Here is a 25,380-nt window from a genome sequence, read left to right on the forward strand (position 1 = left end):
CCCCCCCCCCCCCCCCCCCCCCCCCCCTTGACGGACCCTCGCTCGAACCGGACTCGGGCGCTGTCCTCACCGGGGGGTATCCGATCCCAGTTATATTTTGACTAGGTAAAGACCACTCCGGACTCCGAATATGGCAGGAAATCTGAAGAAAGGTGGGGGGCTTATTGGCATGATGAAGGACGCTTTTCAGCCTCACCATCATCTCCACCACTCCCATCACCAGCCCGGGGCCGTGGACAAAAAGACGGTGGAGAAATGCTGGAAATGCATGGATAAGGTGGGTGGCTATTAATCAAAACACAAAAGAAAGATACCAGAGAGAGACGCTGTAGCTAGCAGCTTCGGTCTCTTGTTAGCTTAGCCGGATGGCCTGCACGGAGGAGTCCTAATGCAATATGGCAGGGCAGCTCTGCTAAGGCAATTAGCTCAATGGTTTGCAGGCTAAAAAACTATATTCAGCTGGCCAAATACTCTGGGAATATCTCGTTTTAGAGAGTAGGTCATTTGCCGTACTCGTACACCACAGCTTGCCTAGTAGGACTCGTGAATGTGGTACAGGGTCCTGTGCTAGTTGTGCTAGCTTTAATAGCTTGTGGCATTTCTTTAACTGGTAACGTTAACGTTAAATATTGTTTATATGGTAAGGCGACTAGGAATGGTTTGGCCATATCTCTTCAAAAGTGACTCCTTCAGGATGCTCAAATGACCAGCGTGGAAATCCCAAAGTTGGTTAAGCAACCAGTGTGTGACGTTACTGATCTTGTTGCTGGTCAGTCGGTTGGTTAAATTGCGTTTACTCCGTGTAGACGTGGATAGTGGGCAGTTGTTGGATTGATCTGCTCTTTCAAACCACTGCTCTTGTTCCTGTTTCTATGTAGATTTTTTGGGATAAACAGGAAGTGTCATATCACTTTTTTTTCACTTGGAATCTGTTTTAAGTGAAATATAAACTGTTGTGTCCCAAGCGTATGAAGCTAAATATGCAGCTTTATTAAAAGCTAGTTGTTTTGAGATTTAATGCAGATCTAAGTAGGGTTGATCTTATGATCAGGTATGGATGTAGCTGCTAGGCACAGAGTCCTTACTTCACACCTGATTAACCTTATAAAGCCTACTGTATCATTTGATATGTGCATTTCTAAGAATTCTAAATTATCAACATGATCAAAACAACACACAATCTGCTACATGCCTTCTGCCCTCTGATTGATAGTTCATACCTTTTTTGCAAGAAAAAAGCCTTTGTCAAATTGTAATGATGTCCACCTTCAGGTTGTTCAGCTTTTTTTATGAAGTAAACACAAGAATAACTTCTATATTGTTAATATTTTAAAATGAACATTTAATGGACTGAAGCAACTCAGCATTTTATGTAGCCTAAATGCTCTTCTATACTATTATAAAGATCTGTTATTGATGTAGATTACTATACAACAGAATTTCAGAATTTGGCAATAGATAACAGCAGCTGCACCAAATTTCATATTTTTCCTCAGTTCATGCCTTTGAATAACGTTGAGGTATTTTCTTCAAGTGTGAGCACCATATTCTCATTATATCATACTATGAGCTATAAAAAAAAACTAATGTAAAACGCATATGCAACTTTTTATTATTATTTTTTAGATTTAAAAAAATAAAATAAAATTTACACTGTAAATATACTTTCAATAAAGTGTTCCACTTCAAAGAAAGATATTTTTCATATCTCAGACTATACAGAGTTAATATACTAAGTAATGAACTAAGAATTTAATCAACTGACAGAGAATCTTTTTCCAGCTTGTCTAGTAAAACTTTAAAACTTAAACCGTTTATGTGAACATCTGTCTACCAGAGTGGTTTTCTTTTGTTGAATTTGCTGCCTCACAATACGAAAGTTAAAGCTGCAGTTCATGGAAAAAAGTTGTGGTTACTGACCTCACACTTCCTGTGATCTTCACACTGATACGTGAGCAAAACGGTGCATCTGTCACGGGGGGCTTATTTTAAACTTATCCTGTTGATGCTAGATACTAAAGATGGCTTTTAATTTACATTTTGAGATGCTTGTTACAAAGGAAGACTATTTAATTTTTACAGAGAAGAGCAGATAATGCTTGCTGATTGATAACTTTGCAACTTCCTATTTGTTTAGTTTCACACTGGGTAGTTTGGTTAGTGCACATGTGACATATCACATTGCCTTCATAAGTGAATCTCTCTGTTTTTGCAACATAGCATTGTAAATTTCCACTTTATGTTAAGTCTGCTGACTTAGATTATAAAACCTTTAAATGATTTATTATGAACATCACGATCAGTGATTCAGGAAATGTGACATTAGGAGAAGTTCCACTTGCAAAACAGTATTTTCTGAAAGAAATGTTTCTTCATATGGCAAACTTTTAAGGTTATCATGACTTTGCTATTTATTATCCAAAGTTAACAGTTTCGTGTTATCCATTTAGTTATATTCTGTAAATCCTCTGTAAATATTCAACCTCTTACCAAATACACAAGAACACAAGTTGTGCTTGTTCCCTGTGAATCTTAACATGCAAAAACATAGTCAAAAACTAATATAGAAGTTCTGTATTTGACTATGGGTTTTCCCCGTGTATGCATCTGTTGTTCACACCATATTTACAAACACAAATTATCTACACATTAGTCTCCTCATAAGGTTTAGTAATCATTAAACTACATGTCAATTGTAGTTGTTGTTGACTGTATATTTGCATACTTTGATAAGGTTGTTCTTATACTATGAATGCAGATTTAACACTCTAAATGGCACTATTCCATTTTTTGAGTGCGTTATTGCATTGGTGCATTTTAAATTATGTCTATTTTAATCGAATTCCTGGTATAGTTTCTCATACTTGAAGCCAAGCGGACTTTTCTCCGCACTTTCGTATTATTATTCTGAATTCAGGTTATCGCTGGAAGCCCTAATGAACACACGTCTGCATGTGAACACGTAGATGTATGCATGTTTGCTGATAATTCTCGGGACGTCCTGTCGCCACAGTCTTATCTTTTAGCTGTCAGGACTGGGGGTGCATGAGATCCAGAAGCTTTGGAGCACAAGTCAGACTGGATGGTGACAGCCCCCCACCCCCCAATCACAGCTGGTCCTGTGCTGAAGACAAAATAGATAAGAGCGACTGCAAGTACTCTGAGCAGCTGCAGGCAGCGCCGGACACTTATTGCTGGAACGTGCGTCCGTGGCACGGCACTTCTCGAACTGCTGGGGTGGTGATATTTGAGCAGTTTCCCGTTTCCTCAAATTTCCCACCCATGTCTTAATCAGTAGTTCAGAAGGTGATGATACGTAGCTTTAGTCCAGACAGAAGAGAGCCACTATGTCTGAATTAAAGCAAAGCCTATTGGACCATCAGTATAGCCATTAAGTTGTTTGGCTAATTAAGTGGTTTGAGGCCATGCGCTTAATCATAAAGATTTATTGTCTGGAATGGAGTTTTTTTTTCTTGGACGATTTTAACAGCTTTGTGGCCTCCAGTAGGGTTGGATGGAATGAGTGTATATATATATATATACAGTGTTTCCCCTGCCATTATTTTAGGGGGAAAATAATGGCCCTTGAAGGTCAGGTTAATTTTATTTAATTATATTTTCTCTATAGCGCCAGATCACAACAGAGGTAATTTAAAGTTTCTTATAGAACATGTCTATGCCTTGTTCTTTTATTACGCAAACTAAATAGCCTTATGTTATGTATCTAATTTACACAACGGCATGTCATTTCAGTCTCTACGTTATGGTCGAGCTCTCTGTATCACACACAGCGGAGTTCCGCCCGATGCACGCACACACACGTGAGCACACTCCCACTAGTATTTGTAAATATTAAGCCGCAAAACGATTCATATTTAAATATGAATTCTGCGTGTCTCTGTTACTGAATGGCGCAGACGCACGGTTTTGTGTAGTACTCATACTGAAGCGCGCGTGACGCTTCCGGTGATATTAACCTCTGCCGTCTCACTAATGAGGACATAAATACATGAACAACACCTCCAGAACTGCTCTGAGAGTCACTTCATCAGCATTTGACCGTTTCATTTGAGTAAAACTATCATCATGTCATACACACACAGAAATGTAATTGTATTCACGGCAACCCGTCAAAATAAAAGCTCGGTTTAACTTGAGGGCATTGGCAGAAATATATTACTGTTCAGTAGAATGTACGTAACAGGCTGCTACTACTACTACTAAAATTATTAAAACCTTATTTTTAAGGAATAGGCATTCAATATTTCTTCAATGTTTTAATTGTAATATTAAATGACCTTTATTTTCCAAAAAATAAAATTTGTTTAATTTTCATTACTTAAAAGATAGATTAAATGAATCATACACATACTAAAGCGTCATCCACGCTTTAGTATGTGTAAACAAAACAGTGCGCCATCCGCCATTCATTCATTGTGGAAATCATGTCGCCTTATGCGTGATATCAAATGCTTCTGCAGATATTACAGTATTACTATAGCATTTCACCTGAGCATTGCGAATTGCGCGTATGGCCATGATAAGTGCTGAATGAATGACAGGATTTCTGTTGTAACATCGTGCAAGGTAAATAAGGGTGACATCTAGTGGAGAAGACTAATGATAAGATTCACGTTAATCAGATCTTGTTTTAAATGTGTGCTGAAATATATACTGGAAAAGATCGATTCGCGGCTTTTGAGAATCGATATCGAATCGATGTCATTTTAAAAAAACGATTAATCGAAAAATCGATAAATTTTTTTTTGCCCAGCCCTAGTGGTAAGACAAGAACACATTTTGGTTTTAGGACAACTTTGATAAAAGGGTTAGATCCACTTCAAATGTTGACTATTGCATGTCTTAACGTAAACAGTTGAGATGTGTATCAGTATATTGGATCCGTGCTTTCGTTCTTAAAGTGAAAGCAGACTAACAGAAAACTTCTGTCCAAGAAAAAAAATCTCACTGATTTTGACTGAACAACTTTTATAAGGATTAATCTATATTTAATCTATACAGTGAAGACTATGCAGTGTTATTTTACATTTGATTATTACACTTCTGTACTTAAAAATTTCTTTTAGATCTACCTGAAAAACCTGAAAAGCACTGTTTATTTAATTTGTGCATTTATTTTCTGCTATTGCTTGTTATTTGGTTATCTGTGAGGTTGTTAGCACTGAGACCATAGTAGCAGCCAAAAAAAGTCACAAATAACGTTTTAACAGCTTTATTTTTCTTCATTAATATATTTTTCCCTACAACTGGAGTACCTCGTTTGTGTTGTTTCCTAATGAGGATTTACGTTATTTTACACATTGCATATTTGAGCACAGAAACCTGAAAGACTGTCTTGACTGTTGTCATATCTTAAGACTACCATTGTTGTGTGTGTTGTTATTTTTTTTAATTATTATTTTTCTTTATTATTTAAAAAAAAGTGTAGGCCTATTTTTGTTGTGAATGTCCCAATTGAGGAACAGGATGTGAAAATTTAAGTTATATTATGTTATATGTTTTGGTTGCATTTGTGAGTTAATAAAAGTGTAGATGGTTGTTTAAGGATAATAATATCGATATATCATTCGATATTCTCCTGTATCGAATCGTATCGAGAATTTTTTGAAGTATCGGCAAATATCGTATGGTGATGAACCATCCGATTTACACCCCTAATTTTTAATCAAATTGGCTAAATTAAGAGTTGGAATTACTGGTATATGTTTTTAACATCTAGTTTTACTGTTTTGAGTCTACATTTTAACACAAGTGTTACATAGCATCAGGGTATTTTTGCACTGATGTCAGGCTTATTTCTTTATGATGAATATTTTATATAAAGTAAAAATAGATTAATTAAAAATAGACAAGAATAAAGCCTTTATAGTTTTACACTTTATTAAACTCCTATTTTTAAATGCTAAGTGTTTAATGCAAAAGTAGGACAACACAGTTATTAAACGCATTAATTTCTCATTGAGTTGACAGAAAACAATACCATGGTATACAATACCATTTTAAACAGCCTTTTTATCATGCCGTCCAACCCTAATCAAGCATTAAACCCCTATAGCTGCAAAGTACACAGTGTCATTCCCAGTCACCAGCTGTAAATGTTGAGGAAATTGAGATGACAGCATAGTCCTGTAGATTGCAGAACTGTGTCTTTTGTGCAAACACAGTTGTCATCATGTGTAGCTCACAAAAATTCTTTGGACTAGATTCTTCTCTCTGGTGTGTGACCTTCAAAGTTTTGTGTGTGTATTTATGGTTCAGTTAACTGTTTTAAAGCCCCTGTCAGTGTAGTTTTTATTTTTCCCTCACACTGCAAGAGAAAACTTGCAAAACGTTGACCCGCAGAGGATATGAGGTTAGTTTACAGTTCTCTTTTCTTGATCGATAGTCAACTTAATGCGCCTTTGGAGAATTGTACAGAATATTTGTATCAAAATATTTGTACAGAGCTTGTTGGCTGCTGTGTTAACAGACAAATATAAACACACATATTATACGTTTTTCTGTAAAGCTGCTTTGAAACGACATGTATTGTGAAAAGCTCTGTAATAAAAATGAAGTGAATTAAACATGAATGTGAGTTTTGGAAGTGCAACATCATAGTATAAAACACGAGTTTATGAGCAAATTAGCTTTATGCTATTGCAATCTTTTGTGTACACTACCTTTCAGGGTCAGTTAGAGTTGTTAAGAAAGAAATTAGCCTATTATTTTTGGAAAGGACAAATACTTTTATTCAAAAAAGTGGCAGTACAGACTAGTCTAGTATGATAGAAAAATTTCAAATAAATAATAAAGCTTTTCTTTTGAACTTTATTTATTAATGGAAGAATTGTTTTCTGGCTTTCTCAGTATTGTAGCAACCCACCATTTTCACTTTTGCTGCTCACTGTTTTGAAAAGATACCATATTTAACATCATCTGCTTTTCTCTGCTGTTTTGTAGGTGGTCCGGCTATGCCAGAACCCCAAGTTGGCCTTGAAGAACAGTCCTCCGTACATCCTGGACCTGTTACCAGACACCTACCAGCATCTCCGCACTATCCTATCCCGCTATGAAGGCAAGATGGAAACACTGGGTGACAACGAGTACTTCCGCGTTTTCATGGAGAACTTGACCAAGAAGACCAAACAGACCATAAGCCTGTTCAAAGACGGCAAAGAGCGAATGTTCGAGGAGAACTCTCAACCCAGGTGAGTTTTTGACACCATCTCTATTTAAAATATGTCAGATGACCAAAAAGATGTGTTAAGTACAATCTATAGTGACCAAATAAGGTGTTAGCATTTTCCATTTGACGAAGCGTTGCGTTAGGTGTGAAATCAGAGCTCAGAGATCTCAAGCCAGCTCTGTTCAGACATTTCCTGAGCTAGTTCGTATTTTTTAGAATGTCCTGCATATTAATTCAGTGAGGGAGACAAAAGCAGAAGAAGCAAAACATGGTTCGTCAGTCCTCGAATCATGTGAAACCGGTCTCTTCAAAGAATTTGAGTAGAGGTTACATTAAGTTAAACTGGAGCTCAAGTCGTATATCAAAGATACAAATGAGTAGAGCATGTAAGTGGTCAGAGATCATATCAGGCATGTGGTTCTTCTGCTTCTCCTGCAAACAACGGGCTCGTGTGAGCGGACCGAGGAAGAATGTGTAATGCAAATAGGACCAGTCACAAAAGGAAGAGCGTAAGTGAGGCTAAGACCTTGCAAGTAAAAGGTCAGTTGTAGAGTCTCCAGGTGTAACCTTCATTAAAAGCCTCATATCGTTTGTTATTCATCTTCATATTCTCCTGCCTCACTTTTCATTGTCTTTATGCAACCTACAAATGCAACCTTTCATTTTCATAGCACAGCCTTCCAGCCCATAGATGCCAATGTATGTCATATATGAAAATCATATTCTGCATTTCTTTTGTGTATGAAAATGACGTTTAATGGGCCTGCTAAACCTTTGAACCCAATGTGATGTTTCAAATGCTATTGGATTATGTTTGAACTACTTTAAAACTTTAAAAGTGGATGCTTAAAGGGGTCATATGATGTTGCTAAAAATAACATTATTTTGTGTATTTGTGGTAATGAAATGTGTTTATGCGGTTTAAGGTTCAAAAAACACATTATTTTCCACATACTGTACATTATTGTTTCTCCTCTATGCCCCGCCTTTCTGAAACGTGTCGATTTTTACAAAACTCATCGGTCTGAAAAAGAGAGGGGTACACTGATTGGCCAGCTATCCAGTGCATTGTGATTGGCCGAATTCCTCAAGTGTGTGACGGAAATGTTACGTCCCTTACCATATTGTGATGCCGTTATCGTCCTCTTTTGGAAGGCCTAACTAAGTAGTTTCGCTTTCACAACGAAGCACACAGCGCCTTCACGGCATGGCGGCGGCGGCAACAATACTACAGCGAGAATAAAAGTTACGCCGCCTTTCTTTGCGTGAACATTTGGGCGGCGTTATGCAAATCTTCCCAGATGGTGGTATGTGGGGGCATGTTAGAATGAGCCGTTTTAGGTAGGTGTGGCTGACTCTTAACTTTTATAAAGAATATCTCTTTGGATTTGAGACTTTAGTCTTTGCAACTTTACAGATCTTCTTTATGCACCAAGAGCTTGTAACACTCCAAAGAGAAAGGAAAAATTGAAATCGCATCATATGACCCCTTTAAAGGCACAATATGTAAATTGTCGCCGCTGGAGGGCGCGTATTCAAAATAAACAAATAGACAAAGACGTAGTTTGAAGACGCCATGACTGAGTGTGGAATCATGGGAGTTGTGGTCTTCATCCCCACAGCCAGGGCCTAAAACTAACTTTTTGCCACACCTGCCAATGGCCGGTGACATAATAAAATTTACAGGCCAAAAAGTTTTTTTACCGGCCATGAAACTCTTTTTGCAAACTACTACTACATTGACTAAACATATTTACAAAGTTTTTAATTTGTCCTGCTGGTGCATTTTCCCTAAATGTTCCCTATTAATTATAGACGTTCAACATTACAGTATAATTGAAAGCCATTATTTTTAACATTTAATAGGCTCTGAAATGTATAACAACTTTTAATTTAAGTGATTTTAAAACAATCTTCACATAAAATATATTATATATGCATAAACTATACATATTCATCTTTATTCAAGCTACAAAAGTTAAGCAGCGACTAGATCAGTCGAGTGATTTCTCTTTTTCTTTTGTTCTTTGATTTACATCAATGACAGACTTCAGCAGGTTTTACTTTAAAATCAGTCTCTTTAAAACCTGATGACGTGGATCTGACATATCCGATTTTCTGTAGGGATGCTCTGATCCACCTTTTTCGCCTCCGATACCTGGGGTTCGGTATTGGCCGATACCCTTCCGATACCAGTGAAGTATTTTTCCCTCATTTAAATAAATGTAGAATTTATATATCTCTGTGTGTGGAACTTATAATCATTCTTTCACAATCTACTAGATACAGACTACTTCATTATAAAGAAAAATAAAATAAACAATAAATATGAAAAAATATAAGCCTATGTATATTTATAATCTATGACAAAAATGTATCATAAACTAGGCTAGTGGATAATTCGGCAGAAAAAGTTATTCTAGAAAAATCAGTGCACAATAATTTTAGAAATCCAAACATTTAGTGAAAAAACTGTATTTTGTGGGGAACAAATAAAAGTGTTGCACTAAATATGGTAAAATGTTACACATTGCTATTTATATTATAAAATCCTCGGATTTGGATCGGTTCTCTCTGACTGATTCCCGATTTGAGAAAAAAGGCACTATCAGAGCCGATACCCGATATGAATATCGGATTGGCGCATCCCTAATTTTCTCCCAACTCTTTACAGTCATTTAAGACTTTATAACTCATTTAAGACTACGTTTACAAGGTAACTCGCCAAAACCGTGCATTTTGACACAATTGTGTGTGGTTTCGTGTGTTGAAGCGCTACTGGTGAGCTGTCTGAAGTGGCTCAGCGTATGCGTACAGCCGAACACGCAGCCTTTCAAACTATACTTCACTGCACCGTTTAGGCGGCGTAACCCCAGGCATGTGTCGCCCACAGCCGATGCAATCTGACGGGACTCGTGCAGAAATCATGTTCATGGCTGAGATAATGATTTATTAATGTAGTAGAATGAAGCAGGGTGAGGCTGAAAGCTGTCGAAGCGAAACAAGGCCGCTGAACAAGCGTGACACACGGCTCGAAAGCAGCGGAGCTTTTATTATGCCACAGTCGACCGCTTCCACTCCTTCCGGTCGTGCGTATGTGGGGAAAAAAAGCAGGCGTTGTTTTGCCATACTAGATATGTTTGAAAGTTCTGTTATTATGCTACTCTGTGCAGTTGTCACCGGTCTATTAAAACGCAAAACATTTTAAAAGCATCTTTGGTGTCGAGGGGTTATGACTAGGGATGGGTATCGTTAAGGTTTTAACTGTATTACTACTCTTACCGATACTGCTTATCGATTCGGTAATTTAACGGTATTCTTATCGATACGTTTTATATATATATATATATATATATATATGACAAATTAAGAGCTAAATTAACATTGCTTTATATTCTGAAATGTAAAATAAATGTTTAATGAAATGAATATAAAACATCAATTTGTAAATGCACCAGTGTGCAGGCATTTTAGATAAGATAAGATACAGTAAGAACATGAACAAAGAAACAAAGTAAAACAAATTGACAAATACAATAATACAAATGAAATGAAATAAACAGTGCTGTCATTTTTCCTTGGAGTTCTACTAACATTACTGTTCGGGTAAGTAATAGCCTACAAAAGAAATCTAAAAGTAATCAGATGTAAATGAACACTGCATAGTTTTCAGTGTATGTATTGATAGATTAATGCTTATTAAAGCTATAACGTTATTCAGATTAAGAGCAGATTTGCATTTTGATGGCCCAAGCGCCAGTCTGTCACTTTATGACAATATATTGACACCCATCGGATTGTCTCCCAACTGTTCTCCTCCACTTAAGACATAAACTGCGTTTAAGTAAATACTTTTGACATTTCTGTGTGTATTTGATCGATTGGACATGCGCCCGAAGCTCAAAGTGTAATTTGTTTGTCCGTTTTGGAGCGTGCTGCGCGCACACATTTCAGCCTGAGGAACAGCATCTCTTGTGCGAATTGTGCTTTCAACATTTTATCAAACATGTCCCGCAATTTAGCAACAGTAAAGACGGCATCTTACAACAATCACCGATTGATCTGATTCTGACGTTAAGTTTGGGTTTTAGGGAGGAACGAATGCGCAATGCTGTGAAGGGAAAGAAGTTGCCTCTTCTATCATAATTAAACAGGGCTTTCATGTTGCGCGTGCTGAAGCTCCTCCGCGTGGGCGCGATCTCGCTTCTGAATTGCGAATAGCAAAAATGCATCATAGACAAATGTTTGAAAAACAGCTGGCGACTCTGGTGAGATAGAATTTGCAAGATAATGTATATATAGCAATAATAAATGTATATGTTTTTTATTAATTTTTCCAGTACAGATTGCAGAACTGTTAACATCAGAGCTTATCGATACTCCGGTCTTTCATAATTTAGCCCCGGGACCGATTAAATACCGGGTTTCGGTACCCATACCTAGTTATGAAGTCATTGGCAGGCGACACAATGACACTATGGACACGGTCCATGTCACTAGTTAAAATTGCTTATTTCTCTGGATTTAAACATTCATCGAAACATTTGGGATAATGTAAGTACACAGTCAGCAAAATAAATAACACTGTTCTAGTGGTTTTTGGATATTTTAATAAAAAAATCGTACATATTGTGCTTTAATTTAGAGAGCTAAAGTCCCACACATTCCCATAAGTTCTGTACATTTTTCCTCAGGAACCGCAGCAGACTGACTTGATCGTAAACATGATAAAATTGTTCGTACTTTATTTCTGTCATTCTTATAATCTCACTTCCCGTAGTACAGTGGCTTCTCTCATCAGGCTGTATTGTCATTTCGTATTGTTCATACTATTTCACTTCTTTGCAGCTAGCAAAGAATTGTCAAGCTGAACGTTTAGACGTTTGTAACCGTAAGAGCATTCACATGAAAACCTTTCGCATGACAAGGGCCTCTTTTTGAGCCGCTTTGGTGGCAAATTCTTGAAAATCTTATCCGGAGCTTTTCCGTGTCGTTAGACGCTGGAGCTTTACTGAGGGGGGTGGAGGTGTTCGTATTGAGTGAGAAGAATTTAATGATTAACTCTGACACACCAGTCATACTTTGCACCATGCAGACACTGCTCTTCCTGTTATAATACTCACTTCCCCTTCCTGTTTCTCATAGGCCTCCTCAGCATGTGTAGCTGAGGCTAGCCAAAACCTGCCACTTCTTACACTGACAGTATGTGGCAATTTAATCTTCGCAGAATCACTTTCATCTTAGTAGTACTGAAGACTGTTATAGATCTTCATGCACTCATTGAAACAGCTTCTCTCCATCTCTAGTGCTGCCTAGGGTTGGCAAGATACCAACATTTTGACTTTAGCCTCTTTACCTTGATATTGATACTTGCTGCAAGCAGACAATAGGTAAACTGTTGAATATGTGCAGTAAGTTTGCATATCATAGAAATATGAAAAGTAATATTTGAAGCATACTTAAAATCTTGTACAGGAAGAGTCATACGATTAACAATATGGAATATTTTCCCATTTTGTTACCAAATAAATTTCCATATATTCCTGAATGTATACATGTGATAATTGAGCATGCAAATAACAGCATTTAACTTGCTTTGTTGAAGTCCAAATAAGAATAATGATACAAATTATTTTCTCTAAATCATGCATATAATCTAGGACAGTCTCTGTAACACATTGAATAAGATTGTAATTACTGTCATCTGTTATTAAAATCCATGACTGAATTGTGCATTGACGCATTATTGCACACTTAAACGTTAACTTTGCTTCCATGCTTGACGTCATACTTAGTTGGCTGAACTAAAGCACAATTTCATCAATACTGAAATTTTTGTATTGCACACTTTTCTAGTATGCTATTAGTGACTATTTAACAATTTTGCTGTAAAAAAAGTTCCATTGTCTAGTGCCAATAGTGTAGCAATGTATGAAGCACCGCTCACACAAAAGTCACTTTTTTTTTTTTATAAACCAAATAACTTCCTCTTGGTCAGTGTGGCACATGACCAACTGAACATAAGCACACAAAAAAAACTTTTTCGCCCTCACATGAAACTCCAAAATGTGTGGTTTCCTTTTGAAATGCCTATACAATTTTTACAGAGCAATTATAAATGTGACTGTATCTTTAGGAATAAGAGGCAGGACAGTGGCCTTATCATCTCTCTTAAATCTTTGATCCCTGCTAGACACTCACAAAAATGAAACTCTGTTCCAGTGTTGGAATCTTCAAACACATATTTCCTCTATTTGTCTTTCATTGCAGGGCTTCCTTGTGAAGAAATGCATAGCACTCTGACATCCATCTCTGTGAAATTGCATGTGCTCTCAATTTAGGTAGCCTGAGGTTAGGTGTGTGCCATGCAGCTGTTGTCAATTAAGCAAACTAATTGTGGATACGCTTTCTGACAGATGTTGTATCCTGAATTATAGTAGTTGTATTATCTAATTGTGTTGTCCTGAGATTATGCATCCACACTTTCTTCGGGTCACTAAATTTGGACCGTGACTTTTCCGTACTCATGTTTCCCTCTCCATTTAGTTTGGTTATCTTTTCATCTTATCTGCATGTTACAGGTCTGCATGAAAGGAGCATTTATAGCAATAGGGAAATACACAGCAGATAGGTGAAGTCTGATACTTGTGCATCTGCTGTGTTTATCACGTTAAGGTGTTTTACAGTTGTTACTTAAAGTATTATAATGGGAATATATCATCATGGAGAGAGAGTTTTACCGTGCTGACTGTCATAACTGAACGTGACGTGCTGTTTGAATGCTGAGCGGAGAATGCCTGCCAGCTGCAGCAGAAGGTAGATGAGTTTCTGTAAACCTAAATTCTGTCCCTCACATTAAGATATGGAATGGCTTCAGATGATATAGCAGGGCTCCAGACTGCGACCAGATAAACTGGTGTGGCTAAATTTAGTGTGCGGTTGCACTGGCGCGACCACTGCGTTGGTCCAACTCATAAGCGCTGCAATTTCTGTTGCATATGAGAAACATCAAATGGCAAACGAAACTGAAAGCATAACGAAACGGCACTTAGAGAGTATACTCGCCACGTCAGCAAAAATGACGCGCATATTGAGGAAACGATGGATGGTTTTCAAGCGAAAGTCAAGTAAAAGACCACTTCTTAAACCAGAGAAGGTGAACATGCTGGTGTTCTTGTGGGGGGGTGCAAGCACTGTGACCGTTAGTTTTACTTTTCTTTTTGTTTTCATTTTTGAAAAACTTCTTATCTTTGCCGCTTACCTCACATTACGCTATGGAAGATCTCTTTTATTTATTTATTTGTTTGATTCCTCAGTGTTTGCTAAACATTCTGTAATTTATTAGTCGGTATATAATACAGCATGTAGTGTGTGCCATGCCTCATCTTATTCGTTTTTGTTAAACGTTTTCTAAGCTAGTTTGTCATTGTATCTTACTGATTTGTTGTTGTTGTGCTTTTTAATTAAGAATAACAATGAATCCATCTTTTGTTTTAGTCTTAAAAAAAAAATTAAAGGTGTGTAGATGTGTAAGCAAAACAGTGACAACAAGATCGCGAATTCGAAAGTGAAAGCATCCGAAGCCCGGACTTAACACAGCAAAAGAGAAACTCCCATTCACAAAATTCAAATCACAAATAATACTACTGATGATAAAGAATGGGTTGAATGTTAACAACTTTCGTTTCCATATAACTATAAACTATGAAAAAAGTTAATCAGCATGCATTGAATAATCCCATGTTGTAGCGCAAAAAATAAATAAAAATATATATATATATATATTGCGACCAAATCATGTGCTCGTGCAACCAGCTGAGAAATTTAGTTGCAAAAGAGCGACCAATGGGAAGAATGAGTCTGGAGCCCTGTATAGGCTATACAGTGCATGAAAAGCAAACTAGTGCTCTTCTGTTTCTTTTGGTGTTTGACTCCCCCTTGTCTCATATAAAAAGCACAATAATCGCGGTTGTCTGAAACGAGATCAAAAGGTTTGAAGGTTAGATCAAATAATCGTGATTAGACAGTTATTTAATTATCGTGACAGGCCTAACCGTGAGCCTCAAACACCATTGTTTCCTCCTCCTTATGTAAATCTTGTGCATGCAAAAGACCACTGAAAAATAGGTGAATCAGAACATAACACCGACTGTGACGTTACAGTCGGGATCACTAATATGTACGCCCCCAACATTTGCATATACCCGCCCATGTTATATGCCAGCCGAACCTGCACAGCTGAATCATCAGAAGTTCTGCAGGTATTGTGAAGAAACAAGGTCATGGAAATATGTTATGTTCCAGGCTGTGCAGGGATGGGTTGGTGTCTGTATTCAGAAAGGCACGGAAAGAAAATAACGCGTTCTAATAAAATAACACAAGCCACTAAAGGGACATGGTTTGCTGCTTGCTAGCAGTAGCCTGTTACATTACAGTACATAAGATTTCACATGCCACATAAACCGAGCAAGGAGAGATGACTGAGGAAGATGGCGAATGATTTACAGATCCTGAGCACCACTGACAAGCATCTGATCTTGTAAAATGTGCGGTACGTACTGGCGCTGTAGTTTACACAGCACGTGCGATTGTAAATCTCGAAAGTGAAAGTAAAACGCGATCGTGCATTCGAAAGCAGTTTCAATGCCCCGCATATTAATAGCAGCTCCCTGATGTCCGCATTTTATATACAGTATAATTACCCAACGATATAACTGCGAGAGAAAGTATTGAAATATATATTTTCCCTGGGAAGTTTCCTTACTGCTGTGTGAGCTACTGAAATGAGCCGCACTGTGAAACAGCCAATCAGAGCAGAGCTCAACATTATTATTCATGACCCTTCCAAATAAGGTAATAACGGACCATTTCATTCTAGAGACAAATCTTAGGGTTGTAAATGGACATGTAAAACCATTTCTGGAGATGTTTTCCCCTTACCTAAGCCACATACCTTCTATGTAGATATCTGAGAACAATTTAAAATATTGTATCAATGCATTCTATGGCACCTTTAACATCCTTCTACATGTTTCTTTCTGTGAATTGTTTTGAACTTGGAAAGTGTAAATGAGATGTAGCCGAAAATCTGGAATAAAACAAAGGAAACATTTCAGACTACATACATGCAGTCGACAGGGGAGGCACCGCCCAACCGGGGGGGGAACATTTCAAGTTTACTACAGTACCTAGTTTCCATTTGATTTCTAGAGGGAAATTAATGGGAATTTACAGATGACCTAACATGCCAAAAAAGTTTTGTTTCTTTTACACAGCAAATAAAAAATACTTGGGGGTTTTGTTTGTTGGTTGTTTTGTTTTGTTTTTAAATTAGTTTTATGTTGTTGTTTTTTTTTTCTAGTGTTGTCTTTAGTTTAGTTTTGTTTTGTTTGTGTACATTTCTGCCAGTAAGTAAATCTATAGGCTGGTGAAAAAAATTAACTTGTAGCCAATGATGTGTTCACCCGTGTTTTGTGGTTTAGCTCTAAATTAAATTTAGTACCTCCTACTCTTATCAGAGGAAACCCAAGTGCCACCAAACAACACAATCAAAAGATGCTATCAAACAAGCTAATTTTTTTTTGATAGTAAGCCCCTTTGGTCCAAAGTCTTAAAATATCATGCTTGAGGTGTAGTTCAAGGCTCACATCTGTGGGGTGTTAATTAAGCTTTCTTTTTATTAATCATTCATTGTTTAGTGAGTTATATGGTTCTCGAGGGATTGCAGGAACCAACAAGCCTGAAAGCAATGGAGCTGAGCAGCCAATGCTCCAGTGTCATGAACAAAGTGATAATCACGTCTAAACTTCTGTCAAAGAGATAGTTTTGTCTGTTTTTCATGAGTTAGCGCACACAGGGAGCATTTCGGATGGAAACACTGTTAACACGTCCAAGGATTGTATTGCAGCTCGAGTTACTACGTCCTGCATCTCGCTCCACACAGAGCCAAGCCGTGCCCAGCTAAGCACGTTTGAGAGCCACATACTAGCAGTGGGACAACTGTATTTATTTATGGCCTGCTGAACACACTGGCGGACTGAACACTAACTGATAATGCGGTGTTGTTCTCCTCCTCTGTCTGAAGACATAACAGAAAAAAGGCATCTTTCGCTTTCAAAGTCACACTTCTCTTGTTTCCTAGTCAAGGGTTATGTAAACTGGAATTCAGTCTGTTCTTTAGTTCTTCCTCTAAAATACTGCTCTTTTAAAGGGATAGTTCACCTGAAAAGGATTATTCTGTCATCATTTACTCACCCTCATGTAGGGTTGGACGATATGGCCAAAATTGATATCACGATATATTTCTTAATTTCGATCGATACGATATAATTTCCGATATCGATATGAACACTATTTATCTGAAATAGAAATCCTTTGTAACATTATAAATGCCTTTAGCATCACTTTTGGTCAATTTTAAGCATCCTTGCTAAATAAAAGTATTAATTTCTATAATTTCTTTCCCCAAAAAAAGAATAAAATTAAGGGTATGAAAAGTGCTCCGAGTCACTGCAGAAAAAAAAATTGAACGACAACAAAAACTGGAAATGTTGCTAGAGACGGGCTTATTTAAAATGAAAACTCATTCTCTGCCAGCAGGAGGCGCTTTTAGAGTGATAAAACTAGCGGTTTCCCCAGTAATGGCTGTAATCAAAAGAGCTCCGCTCATGAACGCTTCTTTATCAGATCAAATGAAAATGCCATCGAAACTTTTCTGAAGACAGTCAATTCCCTTCAGAGATACATTCATATAAAACACCCGCGCCGTGTTATGATTTTGAAACGTGCAGTGCTCATGTTTATTCAACGAAGTCAAACGGCACAAATAAATCAATGTATGGGAAACTGGTAATGTATATCGGAAATGTGTTAAAAAAAATCATATCACTATTATTGAAAAAAATTATATCGCGATACATATTGATATTGAATTATTGTCCAGCCCTACCCTCATGTCATTTCAAACTCGTTGGACACCATTGACTCTTGCTTAAACACTCTTAAAAATAAAGGTTCTTTATTGTCATCAATGGTTCCACAAAGAACCGTTACCATCAATAAAACCTTTCCACAATAGGTTCTTTACTGAAGAACCTATTGTGTTCAGATTTAAAGGATTGTTTACTGAAAGGTTCTTTGGGGAACCAAAACCTGTTCTTCTATGGCATCGCTGTGAAAACCCCCTTTTGGAACTTTTATTTTTAAGAGGGAAGGACCAAATTTCAAGCGGCGGTCCTTCACCATACTGAAATGAGTTATAAAACTAAAGTATCCTTAAAATCAAATATTGAATTTTATTAATATTACCATAAACCATATTTTGCCATTCAAAAGTTTGGGGCCACAAACATTCATTGCCAAAGAAGCTGGCTGCTCACAGAGTGCTGTATCCAAGCATGTTAACAGAAAGTTGAGTGGAAGGAAAAAGTGTGGAAGAAAAAGATGCACAACCAACCGAGAGAACCGCAGCCTTATGAGGATTGTCAAGCAAAATCGATTCAAGAATTTGAGTGAACTTCACAAGGAATGGACTGAGGCTGGGGTCAAGGCATCAAGAGCCACCACACACAGACGTGTCAAGGAATTTGGCTACAGTTGTCGTATTCCTCTTGTTAAGTCGTCAGAGGCGTCTTACCTGGGCTAAGGAGAAGAAGAACTGGACTGTTGCCCAGTGGTCCAAAGTCCTCTTTTCAAATGAGAGCAAGGTTTGTATTTCATTTGGAAATCAAGGTCCTAGAGTCTGGAGGAAGGGTGGATAAGCTCATAGCCCAAGTTGCTTGAAGTCCAGTGTTACGTTTCCACAGTCTGTGATGATTTGGGGTGCAATGTCATCTGCTGGTGTTGGTTCATTGTGTTTTTTGAAAACCAACGTCACTGCACCCGTTTACCAAGACATTTTGGAGCACTTCATGCTTCCTTCTGCTGACCAGCTTTTTGAAGATGCTGATTTCATTTTCCAGCAGGATTTGGCACCTGCCCACACTGCCAAAAGCACCAAAAGTTGGTTAAATGACCATGGTGTTGGTGTGCTTGACTGGCCAGCAAACTCACCAGACCTGAACCCCATAGAGAATCTATGGGGTTATTGTCAAGAGGAAAATGAGAAACGAGACCAAAAAATGCAGATGAGCTGAAGGCCACTGTCAAAGAAACCTGGGCTTCCATACCACCTCAGCAGTGCCACAAACTGATCACCTCCATGCCACGCCGAATTGAGGCAGTAATTAAAGCAAAATTAGCCCAAGTATACCAAGTATTGAGTACATGTACAGTAAATTAACATACTTTCCAGAAGCCCAACAATTCACTAAAAATGTTTTTTCTTATTGATGTAATGAAGTATTCTAATTTGCTGAGATAGTGAATTGGTGGGGTTTGTTAAATGTGAGCCAAAATCATCACAATTAAAAGAACCAAAGACTTAAACTGCTTCAGGCTGTGTGCATTGAGTTTATTTAATACACAAGTTTCACAATTTGAGTTGAATTACTGAAATAAATGAACTTTTCCATGACATTCTAATTATTGAGATGCACCTGTATGTGACCCTGGACTGCAAAACCGATATATTTTTAGCAATAGCCAAAAAACATTGTATGGGTCAAAATTATCCATTTTTCTTCTATGCCAAAAATCATTAGGATATTAAGTAAAGATCATGTTCCATGAAGATATTTTGTAAATTTCCTACCGTAAATATATCATAACTTAGTAATATGCATTGCTAAGAACTTAATTTGGACTACTTTAAAGGAGATTTTCTCAGTATTTAGATTTTTTTTGCACCCTCAGATTCCAGATTTTCAAATAATTGTATCTCAGACAAATATTGTCCTATCCTAACAAACCATACATCAATGGAAAGCAATGTATAAATCTGATGATGTAGGGTCATCCAGGGTCGCATATAACATAAAACTTACTAACCCCAAACTTTTGAAGCTAGTGTGTGTAAAAACATAAAATAAGTTAAATATGGAAATCAACAAATTTGGTTTCTAAATGTCTCTTTACATATTTAGTCTGGTTTTGTTTTGGGAAATAATGGCATGTCACATAACCTGTCCATGTTAGTGGCCGTTTCATTTGAATAGCTTCTATCGTGTGTCAGATGAGTAACTTGGATGAGGATATGTTGTTCCACCCTTTCAAACCCTATTTATTTTGCTGTCACAGTCATTGTATCCTTAGTTGCATTTATTAAAATAGTCCTGCATTCCACCAGAGGACCGCTTCTCTGGAAGTCACCTCATATATGACAATGGATGGGAATAGACAGAGTCAGATCACAGTGAACACAATTTGTTTGTGTGAATGTGTTTTATTTAAAGGGGTGTGTGTGTGTGTGTGTGTTTGCTTGGGTGTATGACTGCTGTCATCACCACTTCCTGACAGAGATCCGGTGTGAAGCCAGTTCCGGACAGTTATATTTTTCAAAGGGTGGCTGCGTTAACAAGGAAACACAGAATCCATGATCTGTTCTCATGAACACAGTGTTTAGACATAAATAGTGTTCAGTGGAAGAGAAAGTCATTTCCTTAGACACCTACAGGTCTAATGTTTGGGGAAATGTTAGAAACTATGGGGAAGTTGGCTTTTGAAATGTGCATTAGTTGAGCAATGCTAGTGTAAACTAGTGCAAACTGGCCCTTGTGTTTTTTTGAGCGTGTGGATAAATGGAGGTCAGTGCTAAAGGGAGACTGAAGGTGTGACACTTCTGGACTGTAGACTCTGATAATCACCCGTGGGCACGAGCGGACCGCTCTCGCTTCCTCCAGTTGGTTTGGCTGTTTTATCATAGAAAACAGGAAACGGGAAGGGTGCAGCCAGCTGCAGGTCAAAGGTCAGGCCAAAAGAGGAGGGAAGCTGACAAAAGCACAGTATCTAGGCAGGGCTTGGCCTACAGAAATTGCAAGGAGAGGCTGGCCAACCGAGAGACTGGGGAGGAGGAGATGGATTGTTTTAATGCAGGCAAACATGAAACGGCAATAATGAAGCACTATGGCTGTGTCCGAAATCCCATACTGAAATGCATGAACCTTGACCATTGATAAAGTAGGTTTCCTGGACATAAAGACTGATCACATTGTTTACTGATGACTTTTACCCAGGTGTTGTTTTTTATCACAATTTTACCACAACTTTAACCTTAGTCATATACATATATAATGCAGTGCCAATGAAACCGATGTTGTGACATACTACAGACCTATATATTTTGTTCAGTGGAAGTTAATGTCATTGGGTAATGTTGGGTAATTTTTACAGCTAATCAGTTAATTTACTTTTTATCAACTGGAATTTTTTCAGAAAACTGTATTTTCAATGATTTGTTGGCTGAATAATCAATGCTGTTCATCAATCCCATCTATCACTGTACATCTATAATAGTAACAAGTTTCATTGTTTACATTAAATCAAATACTGCATCGATTTTACTTTATTTCTATATGTCCACTGGCTGTACATTTTTCAGCAGATGCATTGTGTCATTCAGATAATTGGACATTTGACTCATTTGACCTATTTCTGTACGCATTCTGTGTAGTAGAAATGCGTGCATATTATTTGTACATAGGATGTGTTGGTTTTCCCTTTCTGATGTGAATTAGCCAATTCAAAGGCATGTGATTGTTTGTCAGCATGAGGGCTTGAGTTATTGTTCTGAAGAGTGAACTCTGACTCTGGGATTAGCTGAGTGCAACTCTCAAACGCCGTCCTCGTACAACAGCTTTAGTGAGTGATTGAGTGAGCTCTGCTGCATGAGCCTGGGCTTTCTGTGCATCTGTGCCCTACTTAGTTTGAATCTCCTGCCGAAAGCCTCTCTTCTCCCTTATGGTTTAAATCTACATAAATCTACAGAGTCGAACATGTCGTGGATCTCCTTCATGCTCACTTGTGAGTGTCACTCTTTCAAGCATGCACGTGCTCGCAAACATTTTGGTTGAAAGTGCCACTCTGTATTACACCGAAGGCCTGTAGCCTCAGTCACCACACAAATGTCATCGCCAAAGTCCTCTTATGTGTCCTTTTGGAGAGAGGAAACATGGCACAGCTGGCTTCCCCAGAAGGCACATTGGCACCCTTTTGCCACAAACAGCAACTGTTCCCAGAGCCATAGATAAAGAAGTATGTAAACGCAAGCTATGAAGCCAGTGGAAATTTAAGGTGTTACAGTACATTAAATTAAATATGGCATCTACCCTGTCTACTTACTTTTATTTATAAAAAATTGTTTTTACAGCAAAGTGTTTACTGGTTGTATACCGTGTTATCCGGACTTGATGTACATGATAAAATGCATGCATATTTGAATGCTACATTTAGTTTTATTGTTACCTTTAATAGTAATTAAATATTATTTTAAATTTATTTTATTAAGATGACGACCAACAACGGTTTTAATATTATTATTATTAGTAGTAGTAGTAGTAGTATTTAGTTTTGGAAGTAAAACTTTCTCATAATTTATCATTTCATTTTTATTGAATTTTTATTTTTAAGCTTGAATTTTATTATCAGTGCATTTTGTTTGGGGCACTTTATGACCAGAGGAAGCATATGAAATGCAACACATTAGTTGTAGAATAAACTTTTTTTCAGCGCTAATCCAAAGAGCCCTTCACAAAGAAGAGTTATTGCTTATGAGAAAAACAGAATTTTCTTTTTTTTTGCGCAAGCTATTTTTCTCGTTAGCTTGCTCTCATCTCTTGGAGTTACACGCCACTCTTGCATTTTTTTTTTTTGTTACACCCCTTTTCTCACTTTTTTTCGCTTGTAGTCTAAGTAAGGATTCAGTTTTTGGAGGCAGCTGCGGCGCTGCCACACTCAGGCTCTCTCTTGTGCATGTCAATTCCCCAGGCTGGAGAGCTTGTACAATCCCCCACTGTGTTGCCCTGTAAATCATGGCTTTCTTCAGCGCTAATCCAAAGAGCCCTTCACAAAGAAGAGTTATTGCTTATGAGAAAAACAGAATTTTCTTTTTTTTTGCGCAAGCTATTTTTCTCGTTTGCTTGCTCTCATCTCTTGTAGTTACACGCCACTCTTGCATATTTTTTTTTTTGTTACACCCCTTTTCTCACTTTTTTTCGCTTGTAGTCTAAGTAAGGATTCAGTTTTTGGAGGCAGCTGCGGCGCTGCCACACTCAGGCTCTCTCTTGTGCATGTCAATTCCCCAGGCTGGAGCGCTTGTACAATCCCCCACTGTGTTGCCCTGTAAATCATGGCTTTCTTTCCACTTCCTCCCCCTGCTGTGCAGCACGACCCACCCTGCTCTCGCCTGCCTGCCTGCCTTGGGCTCATGTGCCCAGAGTCGGTGGAATCAGAAAAATGCAGCAGGCATTCAGTCCTTGCTGATATGGGCCTAGCGCGCTCCCTCACTGTGCTCGCCAGCCACAGAAATACCCAATCACCACCAGGTTCGACTCCAGAATCTGCTGATGTTTTCACATTTCTCTGCTGATTTTGGAGAAATAACTTCTGTTATCGCTCTTGATGAGACACCCTCATATTTCATGTTCAGATTTAAACATGGCATATCATGAAAATCTGACCTTTTCTATGTTTAACTGCTATAATTAGGTCCCTGGTGCATCTACCAACCCAGAAAACGTGAAAAAGAACAAACCAGTAAAATTATTTTGGTAAGCTCTGCAAGCTTGTGGAAAAAAACTAGCCACTCAAACTTTGTTTCCCCTTGATGTAGAAGGGAGATCTTATTGTAATATTACCACCCCTTAATCTGTAAGTTTCCACCCACGGCGCCACCATTGTGTTTTCGCAAGCAACAACAGTGTACCAGTTCAAACGCCATGGCAAATGTTTGAGCAAAGCATGCTAACGGTTCTGTCTTTGCCTCAGGGGAGACAAGAGAGCAGTGGATTTGTTGAATTATTTACTGTATATTACACAGCTAATATACAGATCTAATATAAACATGCAGTTTTTCCCAGCTGTTTACCTTCACAGACATAACCGACTGTTTTTTTAACTTGTGTTTTTAGCAAACTTGTGTGTATTTGACAGTTTAAGCGCAATAAGACATGAAAGAGAACTTAGTTTCTGTGTGTGCTTTGGATGCGTGCGCTCAGAAAACCGTATATCAGAAGTTTAAACTGATATGTTTTTTTAAAACGCATGATTTCAGCGCGATGGGTATGATAATCAAAACCGAACAGATGTTTTTTGGCAGAGTACCTATCTGATGTACAAGCTGTAAAGCACAGCCCTATTCTGGAAAAGGGGGTGGGGAACAGCAGCTCATTAACAGCCTGTTTCTGCTTCAACTCAAAATAGGCTTTTACAAAATTATATAATAAATGATCTAGATCTGGGTGAGATATGGGTTGGAAGCTTTTAAACATCTTTTTGTTATTTGTTTTTTCATTTGAATAGATTGGCTGGTTAACACTTTGTTGCCGTGTGACGGCTGGTTTCTGTGTGTGCTTTGGATGCATGCGCTCAGAAAACCGTATATCAGAAGTTTAAACTGATATGTTTTTTTAAAACGCATGATTTCAGCGCGATGGGTATGATAATCAAAACCGAACAGATGTTTTTTGGCAGAGTACCTATCTGATGTACAAGCTGTAAAGCACAGCCCTATTCTGGAAAAGGGGGTGGGGAACAGCAGCTCATTAACAGCCTGTTTCTGCTTCAACTCAAAATAGGCTTTTACAAAATTATATAATAAATGATCTAGATCTGGGTGAGATATGGGTTGGAAGCTTTTAAACATCTTTTTGTTATTTGTTTTTTCATTTGAATAGATTGGCTGGTTAACACTTTGTCATTATTGAACATTTTGATCCCATCCAAGGCTGTTATGTCTTTATTGGTTTTGATGGTTTCGTTATAGTGGTGTAGTTGTCTTTGCTCTGTACTCTTCTTGTCGTTCTGTAAAATGTAGTTATGATGTTGGTTAATAAAAAATAAGTAAAAAAAAAAAAAAGATCTGTGGGGTATTTTGAGCCGAAACGTCAGACACATTCTGGGGACACCTGAGACTTATATTACATATTGTAAAAAGGGGCATAATAGGTCTACTTTAATAAGTTTGATCAAATAACATGGCCCTTAATTATTCTTACAGGTTTCTGCAGGACTTAAAGTGGCCTTAATACGTAAAAAAAAATGCAGAAAAAGGTCTTAACTTGGAGCAGAATGTCTTGCATTCATGAAGTCATTGCATT

The 25,380-nt window shown here is 37.8% G+C and overlaps 1 protein-coding gene across 3 annotated transcripts in view; it reads left to right on the top strand.

The window, feature by feature from the left end:
* Window positions 1-39: 39 nt before the first annotated feature.
* The window catches only part of LOC107585540 (E3 ubiquitin-protein ligase CBL), a 45,056-nt gene continuing 19,715 nt past the window's right edge, over window positions 40-25,380 (top strand). For all 3 annotated transcript variants that reach the window (XM_016272586.1, XM_016272588.1, XM_016272587.1), the window contains exons 1-2: window positions 40-277; window positions 6,964-7,211. In XM_016272586.1, coding sequence (XP_016128072.1) covers window positions 131-277; window positions 6,964-7,211 — 395 coding nt within the window. In that variant the 5' untranslated portion in view covers window positions 40-130. The remainder of the gene's footprint in view (window positions 278-6,963; window positions 7,212-25,380) is intronic.

This window comes from Sinocyclocheilus grahami, unplaced genomic scaffold (genome assembly GCF_001515645.1).
Source record: "Sinocyclocheilus grahami isolate Dianchi unplaced genomic scaffold, SAMN03320097.WGS_v1.1 scaffold72.1, whole genome shotgun sequence".
Classification (NCBI taxonomy): domain Eukaryota; kingdom Metazoa; phylum Chordata; class Actinopteri; order Cypriniformes; family Cyprinidae; genus Sinocyclocheilus; species Sinocyclocheilus grahami.